We start from the raw sequence: 26,134 nt of genomic DNA, 5'->3' as shown, positions 1-26,134 counted from the left end.
GTCATTGCACTAGCCGTGGTTATCTGGCTTAATTATATACAGCCACATTGTTTCCCATTCTTTTTAACTTATTGCTCTCTACAACTAACTCAAAGAAGGTTGTAGCTAGGAGGGCGCCAGCCTCTTTTCCCAACTGACAGGAGACAGGGCAAGGGGGAATGGCCTCAAGCTCCACCAGGGGAGGTTCAGACTGGACATCAGCAAAAAATTTTTCACAGAAAGGGTCATTGGGCACTGGCAGAGGCTGCCCAGGGAGGGGGTGGAGTCACCATCCCTGAAGGGATTTAGAAGACGGGTAGATAAGGTGCTCAGGGACATGGTTTAACAGCAGGTAGGAATGGTTGGACTCGATGATCCAAGAGGTCTTTTCCAACCTGGTGATTCTACTATTCTAACTGCAGCCTTGTTAAAATTCCTTATGTAAGTATCCAGGCACAGACTAGCTAAACGTTATTATTCAAGCTAATCCTATATTTTAGTTCTAAAATCACAAAAACTATCCATAATATTCAAATATATAATAAGTTAGCAATTTAAATAATTTCTTCCTTCAGCCTTTTCCATCAGGCAGCTTTCCAGCCACTTTACCCAAGCCTATAGCACTGCATGGGGCTCAGGATTCGGTGGTTTTGAAACCTATACCGCTGGCCTCAGCCCATGGATCCAGCCTGTCCAGATCCCTCCGCAGAGCCTTCCTGCCCTCTAGCAGATCAACACTCCTGCCTGACTCGGTGTCACCTGCAAACTAACCGAGGGTGCCCTCAAGACCCTCATCCAGACCAACTCTGTGACAAGAAAGCACAGACTTGCTATTGTGGCACTCGATTCCCTCCCCAACTCCCGTCACACAGAGTCGCAGCCCTTTCCTGCTCCCTAACTCCCTCTTTCACCTCACTTCGCCCCTCCCAGGCTACCCGCCCGCCTCGGAACCTTCCTGCGTGGCGCGCGGGTCCGGGCGGGCAGCGCACCACTTCCGGTTTCCGCACGGGCGCCGGCGTCACTTCCGGTTTCCAAACGCTGTACGGGAGCCGGCAGTGCTGGTAGGGAGAGAAGGGGGGCAAGGGGCCACTTCCGGTCTCTGCACGCTGGGGGGAAGCAGCACTTCCGGTTTCCGTACGGGCGCAGGAGGGGGAGGTGGCCCGGGGCCCCGCGGCTTCCCCAGGGATCTCAGTGCCCAGAAACACGGCGGCCCCGGGGTGGAAACGTGTTGCGGCTCCTTAAAATACTAAAAAGAAGGTAAAAATACTAAAAGCTGAGAAACTGGCGTGTTTGTGTTACGCACGTGTCATGAGGAGCGGCTGAGGGAACTGGGGGCGTTTAGTCTGGAGAAGAGGAAGCCGAGGGGAGACCTTATCGCTGTCTACAGCTCCCTGAAAGGAGGGTGTAGTGATGGCAGGTGTCGGTCTCTTCTCCCAAGTAAGAAGCGATAGGATGAGACGGAACGTCCTCAAGTTGTGCCAAGGCAGGTTCAGGTTGGACATCAGGAACAATTTCTTCATGGAAAGAGTTGTGAAGCACTGGCAGAGGCTGCCCAGGAAAGGGGTCGAGTCACCATCCCTGGAGATATTTAAAGGCAGGCAGGTGAGGTGCTCGGTTATAGGGTTTATTAGGTACAGTCGGACTCAATCTGAAAGATCTTCTCCAACCAGATGATTCTATAAACTGGGAATGCTTAGCCTGAAAAAGAGGAGGCTGAGGCAAGACCTTATCACCCTCTACAACTACGTGAAAGGAGGTTGTAGTGAGGCGGGTGTTGGTGTCTTCTCCCAAGTAACAAGGGATAGGATGAGAAAAAACGGAGTTGCACCGGGAAAGGTTTACTTTAGACATCAGGAAAATTTTCTTCACCGAGAGAGTTGTCATGCACTCAAACAGGCTGCCCAGGGAAATGGTTGAGTCACCATCTCTGGAGGTGTTTAAGAAGGCAGGTGAACAAGGTCCTTAGAGATACAGTTTGGCTGTGAACAGGTACAATTAGATTCCATGATCTCAGAGGTCTTTTCCTACGAAATGATTCTATGATTACCAGTGGTCAAGGGAGAGGCCACTCTCCTGCTGAAGTAAGGTGCCTTTCCTTAGGGGGGCAACCAGTCAGGGACGTCCCTGTGGAATCCTCTGGGCATCAGGGTCCTTGTCAGGCCAGCAGCTCCTGGAGGCTGTGGTAGCAGAGTACAGCAGTAGCCACTACACTACTAAAAGATGGAGTACGTCATTACAATCACAGTACCTTGGAAGTTATTTCATTATTAGAGGTCATTCCAGTCCAGAACTCCATAACTATGAGATACTACTCATAGCCATTTTTAAAATTAATATTCTACTCTTGTATAATGCTTGCAAAGTGGTGAAATGGGTGGTGTTGAATTCTGAACAGAATCGTGTGTGACCCTTTGATTTTACCATGATTCCTCTTTTATGAATATGCATAAGGTAAAAGTTATTTAGTGGTCAAGTACAAGTTTTGAAATACCAAAAGCCTCTTTTAGATGTTAGTACTTAGATGGCATGACAAGAATAACCTGACAGTTCCGCTGCCCCCCAAATGAATAGCTTGTTACAGCTGTTCATTATCTCTCTGACAGCAGGGTGGTTAGCATATCACACATAAGACAAGATAGTATGACGCAGGGGAATGTTGTGCTCAGCACAGTTCTGGAAATCTGCTGGTGCAATCTGCTTTCCTGCCTGCTGCAAACTTATTGTGCATCTTTGGGAACTCATCAAGGACAGTCTTCAAGGGGTGGGGGGGAGCAAAAAAATGGAATAGGTGTGGTGGTATTGCCTTAACAGAATTTAGATGCCAGACATTATTTGTGTGTTTTACATTGGGTAAGATAAATCAGCAGGCTTTGGAGCTGTGGTGTGAATATCTTTGCCTGTGTTTATTTAGCAAATAAGGCAGAACTTCAGAAAAAGTAGGTGAAACTCTTACTGAAGGAAACACTTAGTGCGGGGAATGCCATATGCATACAACACATTTTAGGGGTTTTTCTTTGAACTACTGCTCACCTCATACATGGCCTCCTGATATCCAGACTCTGCTTTCTGTGCCACAGCGTCAGCTATTAAGCTGGAGTCATGCTCCCTTCCTGCTGCTACTCTGACCTGGTCACTCTGAAGCATTTTTTTCCCAAGTAGAAAACTTCAAATGGAGAAAAAACTCTCATGAAGAGCTGCCCCCAGTTCAGGAGCTTGGATGCTCTCTAGGACAGTAGGGTCATACCTCCAAAGGCTGAGGAGGAAACCAGACATGGATCTGCTGTGTCCTGGACAACTTCTCTTACATTATCATAGATAAAAAGGCGGTTGCTAGCATGGCTCTAAGTCTCTGCCTTCAGCAATAAGACTCTTTAAGCAAAAGGTTCACACAACCTTTTCTGCAAATGGATCTTAAGCTTATTGTAGGCATTTCCTTAATAGTTGGACCTGTTGTTCTAGGTCTCCCAGAGGCACTTTTCTCTCTCTGCACCCTACAGGGAAGCTGGACTGCATGTTCTACTGTGTCTTTGTTTTCTGAGCATTTGGTAATGGTGGTGTGGTGCCCAAATGGAGTTTTGGGTCATCTATCAGGCTCAGATTACAGAAGTATTACCAAAAATGGAGTTAAAACATATTGCAGAGACATTTTAAATACTGATTAGTGCTTAAAAGGTGCAGTAGCTTTTAAGGTACCCTGATTTGGAAGGAATTGCAGGTAAACAAAGCTTTTACTGTCAATTTCTGGCATCATAACACTAGCAAGCTCTAGTCAAGCTCTAGAAAATTAAAAAATAGGCCAGTTCCCTAAATTTTAGAAGTCTGGTTAAAGACAACAAACGTATTAAGTAGAACCTTAGAGGGAAAGAGTAACAGAATGTTGGTCTATAGGGTGTTGGTTTTTGGATGGTGTTTGAAAGCCTGGATTGATTTGACAGTTTTGTTAAAAGAACCTGGCATTGCAGTTTTGTTCAGTTTAGTGCAACTTTCTGTAAACTACTGTCTTGAAGATTTCTTATAATCTGTGTCCTCTGTAGTTTTTCAGAGTGTGTTTTTCATCAAGATGGTTTATCAGTTTAGTGCTTCTGATTACAAGGTAATGTGAAGAAGTCAAGGTATAAATAGTAATGATTAGATTCTGTTCTTAAATCAACATTCAAGCAGTTTGAAAATTAGCGTGCAACCTCATATTGGGCTCTCAGTGTCAGAAATGTCACGCTGTAGAATAATGACAGTTGCCAGCAGGCACTTCAACAATGCGATTTTGACTACAAAGTATGACACTAATACAATTTAAACACAGTGCAAAATGTGCGCAAACTGATTTATGCATGGTATCAACATGCTGTCCTGACCATATACCAACAGATGTTGTTGGACCTGTTGCAACAGATGTTGGTATATGGCATTATAATTTTATAAGATGTTTTAAACAAAGATACTAATTTTATTTCCAAGTTTAAGCTGCTACACTTCACCACCTGTTGATGCTGCAGCTCTTCTTACAGATGACAGCACGCATACCTATACGTTTGCTTGAAGTTAGGGATAAGCAGCTGCCTCCCATTTCCTCATGCCAGTGGCCCCTGATTGCCACTCAGAGACTTACTGAATCAGCAGAAGTTTGCCTAGACAGAGCTGTCTCATCACATGGATCAATTCCTGCCAAGCCCCAAGTCTTCAACTCCCGTTAAGTGGAGGTTGAGATTTTAAGATGAGACTTGAGTCTCAGTTATCAATTGTTTGAAAGTATATTTATGTAGTTTTGGAAATCGGAAGGCTGAGCAAGGAGTACTATTTGATGTACTCGTGGTGAAAAAACTGTGGATTAGTTGTACTGTGCAATATCTGTTAGGGGAACTTGCTAGACAGGCCAAGTTTTCAAGACAGAAGTGCTGTAGTGAGGTACCAAAATAAGAGCTAAACACTTAAAAAATTCAGCCATCTTCTCTACGAGGAACTATGGCTTGGTAGCTACAGCTTGAAGAAGTGTGTCCACCTGGGCCACAGACTTGGGAATTCTTTTTTATTTAGAACTAGATTCAATAAGGCTTTTATTCATGTCAGTTGAGCAGTCCTTGCCTCTTCCCTAGCTGCTTACTTATTTTCATGCTTGCTAAGTGAATGTGCCCTGCTCCTTTCACTGTCTCCTCTCATCAGATCATGGTAAAATGGGTCTTGGAGGTGCTTGTTGATTTGGTGTTTTTTGGTTTTGTGTTGTTTTTAACCTGTATCTGGTTTAGGATGTGACACCAACAACAATTACATCAACAGAAATGAGGGGATGGTAAACATGGAGTGTAAGGAGAGTGTCTGTATTGACAAGAGAAATTCTAACATCAGACCACACCTTTAATCTCTTGGTTATCCATTTCATGAAGTCAGGCTAATACTCAGCTAATTTATTATAAACACAGAATGAATTAAGCATATGTGAGTACTGCACAGTTGATTGTGGAGATGACAAGAAGGCAGTGACCTGACTGATTACCTAATGCTCTTGCCATTGTATTGCATTAATTCCCTCCTAGAACGTTAAAATAGACACTCTGTTGAAGCAGATGGAATTAAATTACTCTAAATCCTTCCTAGGAAACAGTGGCATTCTTCAAAGAAACGCGTGCCCATCTCTTCATTATTGCTAATTTAGAATGATAAATAAGCAGTACAAACACCCCATTTTCATAGCTTTTAAGTCTGTAATACTGACGTTTTGTCTTCTAAGCCTTCACGAAGGGTGAAATTTAAATTTTTGCAGTACACCACGATTTGCTTATCTGAGAATGCTTTATAACTGATTGAGGTAGTTAGTGAGCATGAGAGAGAAGTGAAAGAGAAAATAAACTTAATATTGTCCTTATTAAATAGACAAGGCAAACAAAAACCAGAGAGGCCCATCACAAACAAACCTACAAATCATAGCATTTTTTTTTAAGGCAAAACACTTCAAAGATGGTTAAGTGCTAAGTTTAAGACAGCAAAGTCCTTTCCAGATCACAAGATTCTTCATGGTTCATCACATGATTTTTCCTACAGGACTGGCCCCTCATTCTGTTTTTGAAAAGAAACTTTCAGAAAAGAAAATGAGCGGAGATGAAAAAGTTAACAGGGGAACTCCAAAATCCAATTTTAGTGCTGGAAGGGACATGTGTATCCCTGCATTGACATACATCCATTTTGTGTGCATTCATTATATACCTATTTTTTCCTCACAGAGATAGTGAAAAATGCCTAAAAAGAAGACTGGTGCTCGTAAGAAAGCTGAAAACCGTCGTGAACGTGAAAAGCAGATAAGGGCTTCCAGAGCCAACATAGATTTAGCCAAACATCCTTGTAATGCTTCAATGGTAAAATAACCTGAAATACTTTATATTACAATACTTAATTTTAAATTGTGTAGAATCAGTGATAATACATTGACTGTATTTAATGCCACTAGAATGCCATTCTTTCTACTATCCTTCCTTTATATTATATTTAAGGTTACATTTGCATCAGAGGTATAATACTTGAATGAAAAGTTTCGTTTCTAATCAAAATTTAATTCAAAGCTGCTGTACAGTCTGTAAGTTTTATATATTTTACCTAGAATATAAATAATCACCAGTATTTTATTTCTTTTCTTCAGGAATGTGATAAATGCCAAAGGTAAGTGTTTTTCCCCTTCTAAAACTAGTGGTTTAATGTTAATTGGTTTCAAACCTTTTACAGGTCTCTTAATGCTTACTTTCTTTTTTCCTCCCTCATGTGCCTAGACGACAGAAGAATAGAGCTTTTTGCTACTTCTGTAACTCTGTTCAGAAATTACCCATTTGTGCACAGTGTGGTAAGTAGGAATAAAGAAGGAAAACACGTTATCCTCAGTCCCATTTGTGTTGTTAGACTCTCAGCAATTAGAGTGCCTTTGTCTTAGAGTACCTTTGCAATTTTCGGAACAGATTCTTTTAAATCTGATGCGTGTATCCTCCTTGAGAAGAGATCTTGCTCGATGCTACACTAATGCATATGCCTCTGGCCCCCAGAGGTTTGCAAGGTTGGGTCATGGGCTTGCTTTCAGCACTTGATCTTTGGAAGAATTTGTCTCTCTGCCTCTTAGGATTGAGAACGTCTGATTGACCATGTGAGGTATTGTTTCATAATGACAGCAAAGTTAAAAGGGCTCTGACTGCCAGCAAGACACCGATAAATACTGCTTTTGGAGGAGGATGGTATAGTTGCTGATCACTTTAATATCAATTAAGGCAACAGTACGTTATCCACCTTGCATGGTTTTTGTAATGTAACATGCTGCTTATGTTATCTGTATGTACTACAGAGCTGACATTGAAATCAGAAATAAAGGACTTCTTGTGACAGAGCTTGACTCTCAATCCAGCTAAAATGCCTCCTCCCCCTTCTTTTTTAAAAAAAACCCAAAACCTGCTTGTTTGCAGGGAATGTTGATGATAATTTCATAGTTTCAGATTAATTTTGTTGTTTTACTATTTCAACACATCCTCACAGATTTTCAATTTGTCCTTAAGCAATTTGGCTGTTCTGTAATTTGACTTTCAGAGCTGCTGTCATCTGCAGCTTCCAGTGCCTTTGTTAGGATCTCCAGGTACTGATCATTTCCAGAAGCCAGGCTGTTAGTGAGCAGTGGCAGTGCACCATCCTTCTTAAGTCTTCCTCCTGCCATCATGCAGTGCAGTACTAAAACCACACTGTCTGTCTTACGGTATATTATACATCCAAAGCTGACACCCGTATGTTGAGTCCCAGGGTTTTCCAAGACAAAGACCTTTAGAGCTGCTTGATGCTTAATTGATGCACTGGTGACAGCTCCTCTAACCCAACAGCATCTTTCCTAGAGAAATCCCTGAAGAATGAGGGCAAGGTAACTGTATTGCAGACCTGCAGACGCGGTGACCTCCCCCCCACCTTGCATTGCCCAGCTCAGCCCTCCATGGGTCTTACCAAATGGCACTTGGAGGGCGAGGAACCTGAAGCGTGGTTTAATGTGACATACTGGGATTTAATTAAATTTTCAGAGCACGATGTGGTTTTGTCAGCTCTTGAATAGGTTTGCAGGGAGCACTTTTTGCTTGGTTTCCCTAAGCAGGCAGTAACAGAGACGCCAAAAGGGTCTGTGGCAGGTCAGCTTAAATCAGTACTAAAAGCCCATTGCAGTAACCTGGGCTAGCAACAAGATTTTTTTTTGCTTGTGTAACTGCATACAGAGTGTGGGTAGTTCTGGTAGAGCTGTTTATGTCAGTGACAAGGAGTAGGGGAAAGTTATTGTTAGCCTACCTGCTTGCTTGTCTCAGAATGACTTTTGAATGCAAACTGTGGCTTTTTCTCCCACGTTTTTTTGCTGAAAGGGAATTATTTTGTCTAGGAAGCAATCTCTTACATGTTTCAAAAGTAAAGAAAACAAGTCAACCACCACTACCAAAAAGTCAAGTATGCAAGTGCCTGTGAGTAGGTAAATCATCAGGTGCACCTGTTTTTTTTTAAGAGGACCTCAGCCTTGCTCACAACATGTGCTGCTTTTATGGTGGGACAGACTAGCAGAAGTCTAAAATGCAACTTTTAAAGATGTCATTGCTTTTACTTTGTTTTGTTCTTTGGTTTGCTTTGACATTTTAAATTCTTGCCAGTGAAAACATACAGTAAGACAACACTTGCTCATTATCTCAGCACCGAGGCAAGAGATTTTGGCTGAAAATGAACAATAATTTGATCTAAGGGAGTTGTAAAGGTGGCTTGCAGGTTGCAGACCTGTGTTTGCATTATTTTTACTTAGATTTACAATTAAGTATAGGTGTTTGGTTGAAGTACTGGTATTATATGAACATTTATTCTAAATTTTTTTTAAAATTTGTGTAGTTTTCTGATTACCTCCTTTCTTTAAACAGGAAAAACCAAATGCATGATGAAGTCTTCAGACTGTGTTATAAAACATGCTGGTGTGTACAGTACTGGACTAGCAATGGTGGTATGTATACAAAGTTATGGCCTCTTTTGCACTATGAGATGATTCTATGCAAATCTTTCTGAGAAAAGGATAACAGATTTATGGAATGATAGCATATGCCATGCCAAGTTTGTTTTCTCATCTTACCATCACAAACTTTTTCCCCCTCATACTGGAAACCCAAACTTTGCATTTTTTAGATTCAACTCCTGCAACTGTGACAGATCTTGAATGCTGACAGATCTGTGTTATTGGCAGGCCCTAAGCATTGTCAGTACTGGAGCTTACGTGTCCCACAGCAAATTCCCAGTCTCCATTAAAACCTACAATCTCTGTAGAAATCTGTACTGCAGATACCATCAGTATCATAGAGGAGAAACTATGTAGTGGTATTAAGGAGGAATTTTATTTAACAAAAAAAAAAATATTAAAAAAAAATCAGAGCTAGTCATAGATTCTGTACTTTGAATTCCTGTTCTTAGAAAGAGAAGTTAGTTACTTCTGGGAAGCAAGGTATATTGTGTCATAGCCTCTGGATTAAATGGTGTATAGACTAAACCTCATTCCTGTTTCTGCCTCTAGCTCGTCTCAGTAACACAGCCGGTCTTTCCAGTCTGAAGTTACTAAACTCATTTCATGCATTCACTGACACAATATTTTTTCAGCAATTAAATTGGATTCACCATTGTTTTCTTAGTTTTGTGTGCATTACTAACACATGGTAGTTTGTTACATTCAGGCTGAGGAGCTTTCTTAAATGCTGCAATTAGGTGTATAGATCTTGTAGTTTAATTGAGAATTAAACTTATTTCTAATTGATCTATGCACTCTGTTTCTTATTTGATCTTATTTCTATTTCATATTTTTCCTCTCTGCTAAGCTTGTGTTCAGATACAGCATGGTTTAAAATCAAAATAAGCGATTTCAGCTGTAAGAATCTAGTGGCATTTTTCAGGTCTTTTTAGAAATTGCATTTTTGCCAGAACATTGTTATCATTTATGGACCTCAGGTTTCAGCTGGAGGACACAGTTTTCATGCATAAGATTTAAGATATGAATGTGAAAAACAGAACAGGAGAAAAACAAGTTAGTTTGCATTATATTTAATCCTGCAGGAATGAATATGAAGCAAACAAGATGAACTGTGGAGTGCCTTGATAGGAATACTGATGTAATTCATACTCTCTCACTTAACTAGAATGAACCCACTGAGAGAATGGATACCTGAATACATTGACGATTATGGAATAAGAGTGTCTTTCCAGGTATCGAGAATTCCCAGGATATCTTTCTGTAATTGCAGGGTGCAATCTGTGATTTCTGTGAAGCTTGGGTGTGTCATGGGAGGAAGTGTCTCAGCACACATGCGTGTATCTGCCCTCTTGCAGATGCAGAATGTATTGAGTGTGAAAGAGGTGTCTGGGACCACGGTAGGTTGCTCGCACTTAAAAATTAAATCTAACCAATATTTCCCCACACACACATTGCTCAAGTTACTGAACCTACATTCTTAAAATAGCATTTTTAATTCACCAATCAGTCCTTTTAAGTATGTTTGTTCAAAGCAAGGCATTTTCCCCATTTTTAAAATGAGCCTTATGTAAATGACCTGTCTTAGAACATACAGTACGCAACTCAAGGACATTCAGGTCATCTAAAGTATCAACTGTCCTATCAGCTCAGTGTTTCACATAATTAAGCACCACATCAGATTGTTAACAGACAATGTTCTGCTATTCCTGCTCCAGTCACCTGCATTTGGATTCCCCAGTTGCCTGGCAAACACACTGATCTCCGTTTGTGGAATCCTTTAAAGTGTGTATTTCTGTGTGCATAAGAGCTGATGGGCTGGGAGGGAAGGTGACTGAAGGAGACAGACTGTGATCCGATTTAAGAAAAATACTTTATGACACAGTCAAATTAAAATGAAGAAAAGGATTAGAAGTAACACTTGCTTTATGCTGTCTTGTGTTGCAGGATACACGGTATTTTTCAGTGTAATAATGAGTGGTAGTGCCTAATTTAGGACTTTTTGAAGCATTTGTGACAGAAGGGAGACAAAGTCTGAAGTTAAAACTACTACCTAAATTGTTTGCAGAGCTGAACTTAATGCCTATGCCTGTTGCTGTTTATTTTGCCTTGATGAATCTTTTAGGAGGCAGAATATTTGCCTGCTCTTTTTGCCACAATTTCCTCTGTGAAGATGATCAGTTTGAACATCAAGCCAGCTGCCAAGTTCTGGAAGCAGAGACATTTAAATGTAAGTTATTCATAGTCCCATTTCACCACAGCTAAGCAAACTTTCCAGTTGCTTCCTCTGTGCTCCAGAATACTTTCCCTCACCTTTTCGTCATAGCTTTAACCACCACTGGTGGAAAGGGCCTGTTTCATGTGTGCTAGCTCTTGATATCCAGTTATCTAGACTAGACCGTTTGTCTCTGACCTTCCTCTGTGCCAGATTGTACATGGTAGTTGTTTCTCTGCCTGGCTCTTACTCCTATGGGAAGTTGCCTTTGTAGGAGCCAGCAGTCTCTAAAGTTGCAGTGTTGGCAATGGCCAGGACTGCAGCAAAACTGCTGGAGCTGCTGAATCTGCTTTTTTTACTCCACAAAGCTCTGCAGGCAAGAAGGAACTCTTCCAGTTTTCTAACCATACAATCAGCTAATTCTAGATACGTGTTCCTCATGGAAGACAGCTGCCCTAAATAACACCACCTGTGTTAGTCTGGCTAAACTCTGATTGCTTTGGATGGCCTGTATGTTGGAAAAGGGTTTGTATCTGTGGATTTTGCAAAAGCAGCAAGTCCTGAGAAAGGCTGTGACTCAGGAAGTAGTTGTCATCTGATTCAGTGAGACAGGATTGGCACAGTAGAAAGTAACAAAACGGTGTTCATCTGGAGCATGAAGTTAGTGTTGGTTTCTTCACTGACCAGTGGAAAAGTCAGTAACTTGTCAGATGTTGACATGTCCACTTTTACTGAGTAAAGAACAGGTAGCTGAAGACTTCATCTCCTTTCATACTGTGATTAGTTATGTGGACAAAAACTGATACTTATAAGGGGACATGATGGCCATGCCTGAATTTAGTAGTTTGCTACTCCTCTCTGGCTGAAATGGCTAAACTTCAAGGGAAGTTAAAAAAAACCCAACCAACCAACCAAACCAAGACTATGCATGTTAGAAGTAACTAATCTTTTGTAGAAGCATTTCTTTTCTACCCACCCTTAGCTACTATTTGGTTTATCCCATGAGACAAGTGTTTGTCCATTCTAAAACTTGTATGCATGTATTTTGACTATTGTAGCATTTTCAATCCTTATTATAAGATTTCAGGGTGCTCTTTATCATGTATAAAACTGTTTTCTTAGGAACCTACCGATCTCTTATTCTGATTTCTTCTCGTTCAGGATATTTGGTGATTTCAGTGCTATAGCCTGTCTTTGGAAATCTCTTATCTCCTTTTCATCTCCTATCCTTTTTTTTCCCCAGCCAGCTATTTTAAGCCTCGATTAGCTTCTCTTGATGTATTCTGCCAGAATATCTTCCTGCATAGCAATGTTGAAGCAGCAACAGCTGTTCCACAAGAATGTTTTTTTTCAGGAATTGTTGGAAGCTTTTAATTCACAGATGTGATGTCACACCCTGAATAGAGAAAATTGCTTTTTTGAGAATTCACATTGCGTTCCGTGTTTCATGGCACAGTGCAGTCTCAGAGGCAGTTTTTTCATCTGTGTGTCACAACAAGATTTTAAAACCTGAACTTGTACAGAATACATGAACTTTAAATGTGGTCATATAGTTGTGCTCTAAATAGCATTCTAACTGTGAGAAGGGTATTGTTACTTTCCATCACTATCTGAACAGATATGTTCCAGAAATGTTTGAGTACACATGCATGAGCTTTCTGGTTCTGTCTTTAAACATGACAGAATGCTAAGTCCTGTGGCTGTCCTGCTCATGTGGATAGCTCACAATGTTTATTACTTCATATTCAAAAACGTTGTTGTCACAAAGATAAGGCAAGGTAGAAGGGAACAAGTACTCACACAGACACTGATAAAATACCTACTGCTGCTTCTTGAGGAGTAACTGTAAACCCTACTTTGTGTTGCTGTGGGGTTTTCTTCACTATACTCCCTCTAGTGGACTAGAACTAATGTGAAGCTTCAAGACAAATTAGATTTTGACCATCAAATCTGCTCTTTACAGCTCACGTGCTGGGCAGAACTCTTTAACACAGCTGGATAGATTTTTGTATGAAGTTGCATGCAGTACAGTAAAGGGGGAGAAGGACTTGGGGTTGTTGGTTGATGAGAAGCTTAACATGAGCCCACAACATGCGCTTGTGGTGCAGAAAGCCAGCTGTATCCTGGGCTGCAAAGAAGTATGACCAGCAGGTGGAGGAAGGCAATTTTGCCCCTCTGCTGTCCTCTCATGAGACCTCACCTGGCATACTGCGTTCAGTTCTGGGGCAACAAAGATGATTAGAGGGCTGGAAAACCTCTACTTCGAAGACAGGCTGAGAGTTAGCATTATTCAGCCTGGAAAAGAGAAGGGTCCCAGGAGACTTTATAGCAGCCTTCCAGTACCTAAAGGGGGCCTACAAGAAAGCAGGAGAGGGATATGTTTTTACAAGGGCTTTCAGTGATAGGACAAGGGGTAATGGTTTTAAACTCGAAGAGGACAGATTTAAATTGGATAGACGGAAGAAATTTTATCCTGCGAGGGTGGCGAGGCACCGGCACAGGTTGCCCAGGGAAGTTGTGGATGCCCTGACCTTGGAGGTGTTCGAGGCCAAGTTGAATGAAGCTTTGAGGAACCTGATCGAGTGAAAGGTTTCCCTGCCTATGACAGGGGTGTTGGAACTGAATGACCTTTAACTGGATGACACCTTCCAACCCAAACCATCCTATGATTCTAAGTTGCGAAAGTTCAGTTGTGTCAGGGAATTAAAAATAAATGTCTCAGTTACATTATGACATACTTTTACAAGGTTTTTACAGCTTCCCAGATCTGTAGTTTAAAAGTACTGAATTGTATGTATTGATTTTCTCCAACAGGTGTTTCCTGTAACAGGCTTGGGCAGCATTCATGCCTGCGTTGTAAGGTAAAGACAGTTTCAAGTAGCTATGATATTAGACTTCTTAGCTTTCACAGTTGGTATCAAGCAGTGTCATGTCTTCATTATTAAAAAAAATACTCATTCTTTTGTATTAGTTTCTGAAGCCTGGGGAAAATCTTATGGAGAGCAAAAGGGCTTTTATCTGCACTTGCCTGCTAACCGCAAGGCAATGTTGTGCGTGCTTAGGTCAGGTTTTGTGATCTTCACTTCGTCCAGCCTTCTGTTTAAATTGGGGCTGTACCACATTTGGGCCTTTTCAAAAAAAAGGAAAACCACACACCGGCAAACAAATCTTTCACCTTAAACAGAATGCAAGCCTTTGGAACATGTTTTGATCCAGTGTAGAACTAAGACAATTTCAGAAGTGTTTTGCCTCTCTACAGTTAATCCAGTTTTACACGTGCATAAGGCTAATTTATTGACAGCAGGCTTTTGGTTTTACATGATTAGAAATCATTTTGTATAAAAAGTTCTACTTGCTTCATCATTAGTATCGCCCAGGTTTCTCCAGGTGCTGGTTTGTTGCCTGCTCTTACTTTCCTTACCCTCCATATGTTTCTCTGCAGTCCCCCATAGCATCAATTTCGTATTCCTAATTGTTCCTTTTTCAACATATCTTCACTGGCACCTTGGTGCTCAACACTTGAAATTTCCATCTCTAATTCTTGTCTCCAGGTCAGTGCATAGTTATGTTCTGGCAGATATCTCTGATTGTGTTTTAAGCTTGTCACTGTAAACCAAAGGTTGCCAGGCTCCTTGTGGGCAGCACTATAATCCAGTCCTTGACTGTTACTTTCTCTACTTGTTTATCAGCACTTTTATCCAGCCTTCTTCCCTAGGAAACCATGAAACTACATTGAACAGAGAAATTGTTGCTCTCTACACGGCCTCCTGTTCCACTGCAGACAGAGCTCATTAAATTTTAATCCCAACCAGAAAATCCTGCTGTTGTTAGACACTTTTTGCTTGCTTCTTGCTGAAGAGTATGCTTATATGATTAAAGCATTTAACCTTTTTATTCTACTTTCATCCCACAGGCTTGTTTTTGTGACGATCATGTGCGAAGTAAAGTTTTCAAGCAGGAAAAAGGAAAAGAGCCTCCCTGTCCTAAATGCGGCCATGAAACTCAGCAGACAAAGGATCTGAGCATGTCAAGTAAGCCTGCTTCTCTAGCTAACAAGCAGTACAGGTACCACTGATGACAACTTTTCTGCATAGGAACACTGATGTCCGATTACTTTAAAGTGTTTCACGAAGCTTTGCCTTATTCGTTTTGGGAAAATTCATGTTTATTAGTTCTAGAATTGAGCAGTCTCTCATTCTTAACGATTAATTGATTCCAAAACAGTAAAAGCTTTCATTTAGTTTTAAATTTTAGTTATGGCTTAATTGCAAAAAATCACTGCTTAAGCCTCTATTTCATCTACAAGAAGCTGGCTAATGAATTTCCAAGTGCAATTCGTTGTCATGCATACAATCTGCTTAATCCGCTCTTGAATAGATCACAATATGTATTGTGTCTGCAAAGCACATCCAATTACAGGTTTTCTTGACTAGAGTGCCAAATGTTTGTCCTAAAACCTAAGTCATACCCTGGGGGCAGTTATTGTTATACAAACTTGCCAAGGTGCAGAGGAACAGACTGTAGCAAAAGGGTTCTGTCAAGAGTATGGATTGAATCTTGAAATGTCAGGTTTAGAAAAAGACTGTCTAACATTGCATGCTCTTTGCCGAGCAGTGAAAAAGGATGGAAAAGAAATGTCAGATGCTCAGCTCAAATTGCAGTTGAAGGGTGAGAATATGATGGTTTTTCTCTGCCTGCAGCACGCTCTTTGAAGTTTGGCCGACAGACTGGAGGTGAAGATGCAGATGGAGCTTCTGGTTATGATGCCTACTGGAAGAACCTTTCCTCCAGCAAGGCTGGAGATGCAGTTGACCGTGAGGATGAATATGATGAATATGAAGCAGAAGATGATGATGAAGACGACAATGATGAGGGAGGGAAGGATTCTGGTACTGAGACTACAGATGTATTCAGCAATTTGAATTTGGGAAGGACCTATGCTAGCGGGTATGCACATTATGAGGAACCGGAAGATTAAGCTTAGTATGCTGGTAAGCTAAAAATACCAGGAAGGAGCCAAGCAGTGCTTCACTTGAGTTGTGTACATGCCAGCAAGATAGCTCTGTCAGATACTTGCATATCAAAGTTAGATTAAAGAGCATGGGACTTCCGCAGTAACTCCAAGTGAGGTGGTGTTTTTTTTGATATAAACCATTATCGGGCTTGGTACTGGAGAAGACAGGACTAGTTTTATTCCCCTGAGCAACAGAAACAGTTTTGTCCTTGAGTTCCTGAGTATAATGGTTCAGCACAGTTTTCCTTATCAATACAGGGATGTTGGGGGGCTGTACAACTGTTTGTATTTGCTCATCAGAAATTAATTTATTTTTTACAATAATTTTGTTAACTGATTTCACAGAATTAATGTAGTGGTGGGTTGGTGACTGCATTTTTTTTTTTTTTTTTTGCTCTGTGCAATAAAATCAACTGCATTCTGTATGAAATTGTCATAAATATTGATCTCCCTTGAACAGTTGGAAAGCAGCTTGTATACAAAGTGTAAATTGACACTAAAATAACTTCCTTGTTTATGTAGGCAAGGCAGATCAATGTAGCTCTCTATGTACTTGAATGTTACCTTTCCAGCATTTTTAGTACACGACATTAATCAATGGGGCTATATGCAGTCATTACAAATGCACCCCAGATAATAAAATTTATTGCAATAAAAATGTTGGCCTATCCTCTCTGCCACTAAAATTTATAAGACAATTTCTGATTAGATGAAACAGAGACTGGTTTCTTTGGCACCTAACCTTCAACTCTTTCCTTGCACATAATGCCAGAAAAAAATGTCATAGGAAACAACTCTTGTATGTTAATTGATAAACATGGGCCTGGATCAAAATACTGGGTTGTGATACGGTTCTGTGCAGATGTACTGACTGTTTGCAGCACATCTAAGCGGAGGAGGTGGCACTTGCAGATGTGTTTGCAGTGATTGCAATTTGAAAGTCAACATGCTAATTACCACTCTACACATCTAAGTGATAGTATTTATTCTCCTGTAGGGGTATGTTGAGAGCATAGCTGCAGACGGATCAAGATACAAGCGCAGCCACCTAAAATGTCACTCTAGCTTTCTAAACACCATGCTTAAATGCGAGAGAGCTATTTCTTATCTGTCAGCTATATGAACTGATTATAGAATTACCTACTTTTGTGTTGCTTTTTCTGCTGCTTAACAGCTAAAGGTCATATGTTGGCAGAGCATACCCATTTGAGAACATTTTTTAACGATGTTAGGGTTGCCAGATGAGCATTTCATACCAAAACAGGGCTGAGAAACCTGGCCTTGATACTTCCCTCCTAAATGCCTCTCACAGTGAATGCTATAAAAGACATGGGCTGGAATGCGTCCAAGACAAAAACAAACTGACAAAGAGCACAACTTGGTTATGGCAGCTGAAGGAGGACGCTGTACTGGAGAGAGAGGGACACGACCTGATCAGTGCATATCAAGTGCTTGCCTCGAGAACTGGAAAGGAAACCAGCTAGTGCACTGTCCAAAACCCAAATCCCCTTCAAAAATTAAAACTCTAGGGCCATCCAGTTTCATGTGCTAGTAAGGACCTGCCCATCTTTATGTACCTGATAGTTGTCTTGATTAGTCTTTTGCATAATCAGTCTCAAAGTGAGGGAAGCAGGATACCTGCCAGTTTGCCAGCTATTACTTATTTGTGATATTGGCACATTTAATAAAGTTTCTGCCCAACTTCACATGGCCAAAAAACTTGCAGAGTTGAGTCCCTCTGTGGCTGGTCAATTCCTGCGACAACGCCAGATTTTTTTATCTTAGCTGTTGTTTCAAATGCAAAACAATTATACATCTGTACAAAGTCTTATATAGGACTAAGGAAAATATGTGTGTTTCTGCATATACATAAAATTATAGCTGCATGTGTGTCATTTATTAATGTTACTTAACCACACAAGATTCTCCTTTAAGGCTCTTGGATTTAAGTTTTCCGTGTATGAAATCTGCTGCTGTCAGTGGCTGTGCCAAAGGCTGCTGACGTAACAGAATTAATCACCATAATCAGAGTAAAGAATTATTCATTTTCTCATTGAAATGTCCTTGCACTGATCCCTGCAAGATCTAATGCGTATTCCTATTACACTGCTGTAAGAGGAGACCACAGCACTGCCTACAACAGATGCCGGGGACCCCTGCTGTAATTTAGTAAGGTCACCACTCAATGGATGGACACATTTATTTGCTTTTTCTTTGTACTGCTTTTCATGTCACTGAAAACGCCTGTGCTATGAACCTGTCTGGAAACAGGGCTCCTGGTAGTAAACCTGCAGTGGTTGGCCTTCAGGGGGTCAAAACGAGCAGGTTTAAGCCGCTTTAAAATAATCCGGTGGATTCAACCCAGGAGAGACAAACATGACCACATTTTCCACTAATGGAGTTGGTCAATTTGTGATAAAGCAGACAGGATACAATGCTACAGATTGCACTTTCTCATCTCTCTCTGCTTATTTAGTAGAGTTAAAAGCATGTGGTCTGTTGGGGATAGGTCCTCAGAGCTTGCTTTCACAGAAAGTGCATAATTTCGGTTGATTTAAGGTAAATTACAGAAACAGTAAGAAATACGGAAAGAACACATATCCTGGCTTTATTTAAAAATAGGTCTAGGACAAGCTTCCAGTCCTATTGGCTCCTTTTGTCTTCAGCGCTCTTAGTCTACTTTGAATTGTCTTGGAGGAACATTAGTAGGGCACAGAGAGGGCTGTATGCCATCTCTGCACCTGAGCTGTATGTTAGTGCTCCATTTACTTATTTTTCTGAATTCAGCAGCCAATTTCGCTCTTGCTAAATCTGAAAGTGAGGATGCTGTGGATACTGATGACGTATGTTTAATAAATCACAGGATCTCAAGCTAGTTCAGGCACTGTCACAATCCAACAGGTAATTTCAGGTGACTGCTGAGCTGCTTCTGTCAAAGAGAGATGATTTTTCAGGGCACTGAAGTCCCCAGACTTAGCACCTGGGCACACATATACTCCCATAACTCCATGGTTTTAAGACTGCACTACTGCTGAGTGGGCTTCCTGGTAAATAAATAAATATAGCTAATAATTCTGTGATAATACATTGATTTTTTTTTTAAAAATACTGTCCCTGATTAAAGGAAATTATAAGCTGAGAGAAGGGCATTTTTAAAATGTAATTAGGAATACTCAGGAGTTATATGTAGAGCTCCAGAAAACAAAGATCTTGTAAAGTCTTACTTTAGTTTTTTTCATCCACCACAATGACCATTTAAGCAAAGCTTAAGTAGAATTTGAATCAAAATCATGGTGATATTTAATGTGCCTGTAGACCCTAAAAATAAAAGTGCTCTGGCCACCTCTGTGAGCTCTTTTCAGCATTAGTTTGTTACGGTGATGGCACCAGCTCGTTATGAATTCATTGGGTTCTTATGTGGATTTAATGCATTTTCATTTATACTCAGGTGTGACTTAGTGCCTGTGGCTGGGAGTCTGAGTCAATCCTGTTGCAGGGTTTCTGGTTTTGCTTCCAGCAAATTAATGTGAAGATCATTGTAACATACTGAACAGTTTCAATTGCCAGTTGATCAAGTAGTAACATGCATGTCACAGAGAACTAGAGGACAAGCTTCAGAAGTGCTTAGAGTCCCATTTGGTCAGGCAGAAAGCCTATTAGCGTGTCTTACAAGACATTACATTCATCTGTCCAGGTCGTCATCTTATTTGCAGAGGAACCAATGGCAAAGCTCCCATTTATTCAAGTGGGAGAAATTTAATAATCTTTAGTATCTACTGTTCATCTTAAAATGTCAAGAGGTTTTATGGAACAAGACATAAGAATGAGCTCAAGTGAGGAAGATGGAGCAAAGCCTAACGTGAGGTTAGGGTGCTACCATTAGCATGAAAATATTTGTTCCGTATTCGAACAGTTCTACTGGAAAGTAATTCCAAGACTGCAAGAGGAAGCCGTTTAAAGCAGGAAGAGCTATGATTCTACAAAACACATTTAACATAATGTGGAAATTTAATTACTCATCTCCTGAAAGTCTGCATGCATTCCGTAAATATTTGCTAAAAGCTCAAGGCAATTAGGACACAGACAAATTTTATCATCTCTGCTTTGTAGGTACATAAATAGAGAACACAGTAATTGACAAAATCACAGCCTGAGCCATCCAGTTGGCAGCAGCCCTCTGCAGCTTGGATTCTCCATCTCTTACCCATGAAACTCTAGAATAAACATATTTTATAACTAATGACACTTCTTTGTTAGGATCATGTGTACTGTAATTAGCTACCACACATCTGAAATTTGAAGCAGGGCCTCATTTTTAGCTTCTGCAGCCAGGACAGACAACAACAACAAAAAAATTCAGCCAGAGAACACAGACATGAGGATCATTCCATGGAAAAGCCACTGTTTTCCTTTTGCTAAACAAGAGGCTCACAAACCCCGTGCTGCTTCTGCAGTTATTGCTTGATTAGATACTCGTGCAGTGTGGAGGAGGGGGGAAATCTTGTTTCAGTCTCTCAGCAATTTGAGCTATGTAAGCAGGCAGTTTTACCGTTAGTTTACAACGATCCCATTTTTAAGCACTGCGCAATGTTTTTTGAAAAGAGAATGACTGCAAAACCAGAGAAAGCCTTTGTAGCTCTCTCTACTCCTGCGATTTTCTAACACTGAAGAGTATGAAAGTGTTTGCTGCATTCTTTTTAACCCCACATGTGAAGCCAGTGCTTCCCCAAACCCTAATTCGAAATTCACTTTTGTTTCCGTCTGAAATGAGAAGCACTCAGTAATATTTTGACTTCATCATAATGTTACATGACATCTGCTGTAGACTTGCAAGTTACAAACCCACCAAGTTATTTTTAATCAGAGTTAGAATGCCAAAGACCCACTTTAGCAGTTAATACAAGTATTTTAGTGCAATAGTTGCCCGTTGCTCTTCCTACTGTTTTATTTTTGACAGGGAGAAACAGGTTGATTCTTTTCAAAGTGAATCACTGCTAGTCAGGCACATAAGCACTTGGGCTGGCTCCAGGTTGATTTAAATTCAGCACCTTATTTTGATGACAGAGACAAGGATGAGCCCCTTTGAGATTTTTCCATCAGCAGGAGAGATGTGCGAGGACATCAACCTCGATGTCAGCATCAATTCAAAGTGGTGTGCTCTGCTGCTAGTTCAAGGTGATAGGAACTGAAACGTGACCTTTCACTAGATTACTTCGGAAGCCTGCAGAAATCCAAATGCTGCCGCCTCTACCTGTCTTTAAACGCACATTGGCTGGAAACCCATCATTTACAAAGCTGAAGGGAGTATTTTCCCCCCCACTTCTTTCTCAGGGATAACAGAACATTTCCATGAGCTTATACAGAAATCATTATTACAATTTGTTTCCTTATCATAAAAATAATAATCTATTGAGCGTAGATTTATTTGGAAAAAAGAAATAGCAACAGAAAGATAAAGATTTTACCCTATCAACAGTGCTGTACTGAGTGCTTTGGAAGAGGGAGATGCAGAGACAATACCATATGCTCATAATTATCTTTTTGTGCATCCTCCTTTTAAGTCTGGAAGTATAAACCAAGAAAGCATTATGCAGAGCTTAACCTCAGGGCTTTTATTTGCCAAAACAATTAGTTCCAAGGTTGCTTCAGAGGGAGCACAGTACAGATTCTTACTGGGCATTTAGTGCATACAGCCACTGCAATCAGATTTAGAACGGTAAGAATAATTTAAGTTAGACAATAAGTTTCTTTCCTTGCATAACTTCCCCACATTCTTGATGTTACACGTATTTCAAAGATTCCATCATGACATTTACACGCTAAATACTGCATAAGCACATTCTGACCTACCATCAGGAATCTCTTCTATGCAAATAGCACCAATAGAAACAAGCAGGTACTACCTGGGTTTAGCACACCTTCAAAAAGGCACTGCCTTTCTTTTGTCTGACCCTTCACAAAGCCATCAGCAAATTAACAGCTTATGAAGCCCTTCCAACAAGCCATACTTCTGACCTTGGTTAAAGTGAGTCAGTTTTAATCAACTAAGGGTGGACCTGCATCCAAGTACTGCTGGTACTGGAGTGCAGATGCACATCTGCCAGGGTCGCTGTACCCCGGGGTGCTCAAACTCTGTTCTGAGCTCAGCTACGTAACTCAAGATCATAGACCTGTTACCTTCCCACAGCTCTGCGTAGCCACTCTTGAAAGCACCAAAGCTCACACACAAGGACAACCACTCACTACCACAAGCTTTTCCCCTCTTCTCCTTGCCACCAGCAACACCTGACCATCACGCTGCCCTTGTAAAAAAAAAAGCTCACATATCACTCACCCAGAAGCAAAACGACTCCAGATCAGGACACCAGCCAATACTCCTCTACACCATAGAAGCTCACTCCCTGCCTGCTCCTCTGTTTATAACCTTCTTCCCCACCTGTGTCCTCTCAGCAGGACCCAGTTAGCCCCTCCTGAATGGAGCAGGTGAGTGTAGTTTATCTCTCTGCAGCTGGCCCTCAGTATCAGCAAGCCCCATAATTACCATAGCCTTTGCTTGTTCCTTCCAGATGAGCGGCCATGGCCCCTCTGCACATTTACAGATGCTGAATGATCAAGTGCTGAGTCCCACTGCACCTTTCTGCTGCTTCAAAAGTTAAAATGCTGCAGCTTAAAGTATAAATAACATTTATCCTACTTAAAATTTGACAGATCTCCTATGCTACGCTATTTTATTATACCTAAAATGAATCTGCAGATGATGATATGTATTTTCTACTGACCCTGGATGTTTCATCATTAAAATACTAGCACTCTTTTTACAATGCCTTCATAATATATTAATGTGACTATCTCAGCTTCTAGCAAACTGAAATATAACCTCATGGTCTTTCATATGCTGTGATTTGTCTGTGTTATAGCTGTATCAGATCATTAACAGCAAGAATGAGCCACAGCCCTTACAGTGCCGTTCAAACATTTGAAAGTCTGTGTCCTGTTGGAGAGATTTGGTTCTCAGATAATCAACTTGATTCCAGCTTCACAGGGGAAGTTAAGGTCTTTCCACCTGTTCCATTGCTGGTCTCATGAGCTGCAGCCCAGCAAAGAGCACACTCTGGGGTGACAGAGAAGTAGCGTCCAGCCCAGTCTGTGATCTGACCCATGAAGCTGCAGGACGTGGTATTTTCTTTCCAACTAAGCTCAGGTCCTTTGGTGAGAACAAAAGTCAAATGATCTGTCATGTTCTTCACTGGGCTAATTCTAGCGTCTGCATTTTGTTCTAATAGAAGGAATATTGTCAAACCGCATAATTAATAAGCCTGAGGGGTAGGTTTCCTGTGCCTGTCTTTTCTAGCCCTCCAGCTCTCTGTGTGCTACACAGTGCTCTGTGGGCTGTGGTCCTTTGCTCATCTCAGTGTCTGCACTGTTCCTGTCTGCCAAAGCTCCCAGGGCTGCCCACTCACCCTTAGATTCAATTGAACTGCAGGAACTGGTGTCTAGCACCCAGTAAGCCGTTACTGTGTTAGGATCAGCTGGGTGCCAACAAAACATAGGCTGTGTATTGGGCAAATGTGGGCTTTGGATGACCTCTTCCTTCTTCTGAGCCTGCAGGAGCTGGTGAGGGTTGCCTGCTTGCTGCCAGGTGGGCTCAGACACATCTTTCTAAACTGCAGCAGGGGCTGTGCCTTTGCATCCCTGTTTTTCCAATGTTAGTGTTCCTTCTGGCACTAATACTGATCACTTAGTATGTGAGATCAGACATTGGAAGCCTAGCGCATTGCTTTTGCAGCGCGGTAAGTGACAGACAGCCCAAACACAACTCACGTTTATTTACCCAGAGCTGTCAACAGAGAACAGCAGAAGGCAATTCTTGTCTTAGGAATCTCAGCCCAGCACCAGCCACTGGTTTCTAGGGAGCCATTTCTGCCTAAGGAATTGAGTCTAATCAAGGACCAAGGCGAACAGCACAAGCTCCAGCTGCTTGTAGTCCCTGCACTCCCTTGAGCAACGAATGCGTCCTTGCACAGAGCCTCGCAAACTGAAGCTAACGGCACACACTAGTTCTCTCTGAAGCTGAACAGAAAGACCAGGACAAAAAGCCGTGTGCGTGCTTTGTATTTTTTGTTAATGACAGGATTTTCCACCTTCTCAGAATCCAATTTAATGAGCATATGTAAATGCAGAATTAGTGGCTGTGGTTTAAAAAGCCCCTCACTGAAGATTGCCTCTGTGTTTGGTGTAGGAAATAGGGAAATGATAATTTCCTGTCATTTAAATTAAGGGAGCTGCGCAATTGATCCAGGGAAAGTTAGAAATGTGCTGAGGTACCAAGTACTCACTCCTGGCTGTTACTATATGAACAACAAAATACCTTATACTGCTTCCGAGGGCCCAATCAGAAAACAGTTTTTCCAAACTCAGCTTGTTACTGTGAGACCTCTATTGCCACCTTAATTGGAAATTTATGACTCCCTGGCTGACCTGTTTGCTGTTACAGCCACACTCTGCAGGGAACAGGAAACTCATATGATGCTTGACTGAAGAAATAGCTTTTGAAGATGTGGAAGATTAAGTAGAGGTGCCAGGAGAAGGAATTCCCAGGTCTATTGCATAGAACAATATACTTTTGAGGTGGTGGAATTGCATGCCATCCTTAGTCAGTTCAGACTGATCCTGAGGTCTGGCTGCACCAGATATCCATGGTCTTCAGTCTTATTCCTGCCACAGAAAGAGAATTCTTCAATTTCACTGTTGCATTCCGTTAGCCACCATGAAATGTTTCATCATGGCCAAAATGGTGAAAGCCATTTCTCCATCTGTGCCTGTAAGCCATGAAAATGCAAGTTTTTGATGTAAATAAACTTCAGTTCTTTACCGCTTTGAAGACCTAGCAGATGTATAGAATTTTCTGCTTTTACTAACATCACTAATCCAAACATCAGGATTCCAGGTTTACCTCATTGCACTTTTATGAGTAGAAGCATAGCTTCTGACCAGGTGGTCTTAAATCTTTGCTCCTAAATATTACAGAACTTGCAGTGTCAGGAAAAGAGGTCATTCTGTCGCTTGTCCAACTTGCTTGGAAAACAGTCAGTTACTTATGCATAACCTGTGTCACTACGCAGTTGAAAGAGCTATCATATAATTAATCTAGTTTCAGATGCATCCAGGTGATTACACAATAACTCAGGTATTAAGCTGCCTTTGTGATTTCAATTACCAAATTTCGATATGCCTGGAAGGTAACTATAAAGTTATCAGCATAAAACTAATAAAGCAGAGAGTTTTATAGAAGTGGCAAGTGAGTTATTGCAATTGCTCTAGGCAATGTAAGCTACTTCTGCATATACTCACAGATGGGAAAGGTTTACTCATTGTCTAAATTTTATGTGCACAGACAGGAAAGCAAAGCACAAAAGCAATCCTTCTTCTTCTCCAAATTCAGTTTTTCCTTCTCCTCACCCCCCAGCAGCCGAAAAATCATATCCATTTCTTTTAAAGGAAAGGAGTCTTAATGGAACTATGAAGTAAGGTAAAGGAGAAGGTTTTTAACTAAAATGATATCGCAGCTTAGAGGAGAAGAGTAACACAGTCTAAAGATGTTGCGAATTTCAGAAAATCAGAATGGAGCCATTTCAAATTGCATTTTTATATTTGATTGATCAGGCAAATGTGCTACTTTAGAGATAAGGCAAAAGTTATCAAATTGAGAGATGGTTTCTAGCCACACTATCATCTGGTTAAAAAGATACTGCACCCAAGGGTTCTGCTTGTTTATTAAAAGCATCTGTTTTATTTCTAGAAGACAAAAGAAAAATCTTTGCTTCAAAAATTGTGTGACAGAAGTGGAGAGACAGAGTTACTCTAAGTCTGCAAAATAATGGTGGTCCTGACTTTGTCCCTTACTAAATGTGAATGTTGGTAGCGGCAGCAGTCCTGCTACCTT

The 26,134-nt window shown here is 41.1% G+C and overlaps 1 protein-coding gene across 1 annotated transcript; it reads left to right on the top strand.

Moving 5' to 3' along the window:
• Positions 1-1,007: 1,007 nt before the first annotated feature.
• On the top strand, positions 1,008-19,547 carry ZNF330 (zinc finger protein 330). The gene is made up of 10 exons (XM_054065598.1): positions 1,008-1,236; positions 6,192-6,323; positions 6,605-6,624; positions 6,732-6,802; positions 8,874-8,953; positions 10,236-10,362; positions 11,088-11,192; positions 13,992-14,038; positions 15,091-15,208; positions 15,878-19,547. Exons 2-10 carry the CDS (start codon positions 6,204-6,206, stop codon positions 16,153-16,155), a joined length of 966 nt encoding a protein of 321 aa, XP_053921573.1. The 5' UTR covers positions 1,008-1,236; positions 6,192-6,203; the 3' UTR covers positions 16,156-19,547.
• Positions 19,548-26,134: the final 6,587 nt, after the last annotated feature.

The sequence above is a fragment of the Cuculus canorus genome, chromosome 4 (genome assembly GCF_017976375.1).
Source record: "Cuculus canorus isolate bCucCan1 chromosome 4, bCucCan1.pri, whole genome shotgun sequence".
NCBI classification, from domain to species: Eukaryota; Metazoa; Chordata; class Aves; order Cuculiformes; family Cuculidae; genus Cuculus; species Cuculus canorus.
The sequence above is the reverse complement of the archived record's forward strand: the minus strand, read 5'-3'. Positions and strand labels throughout refer to the sequence as shown.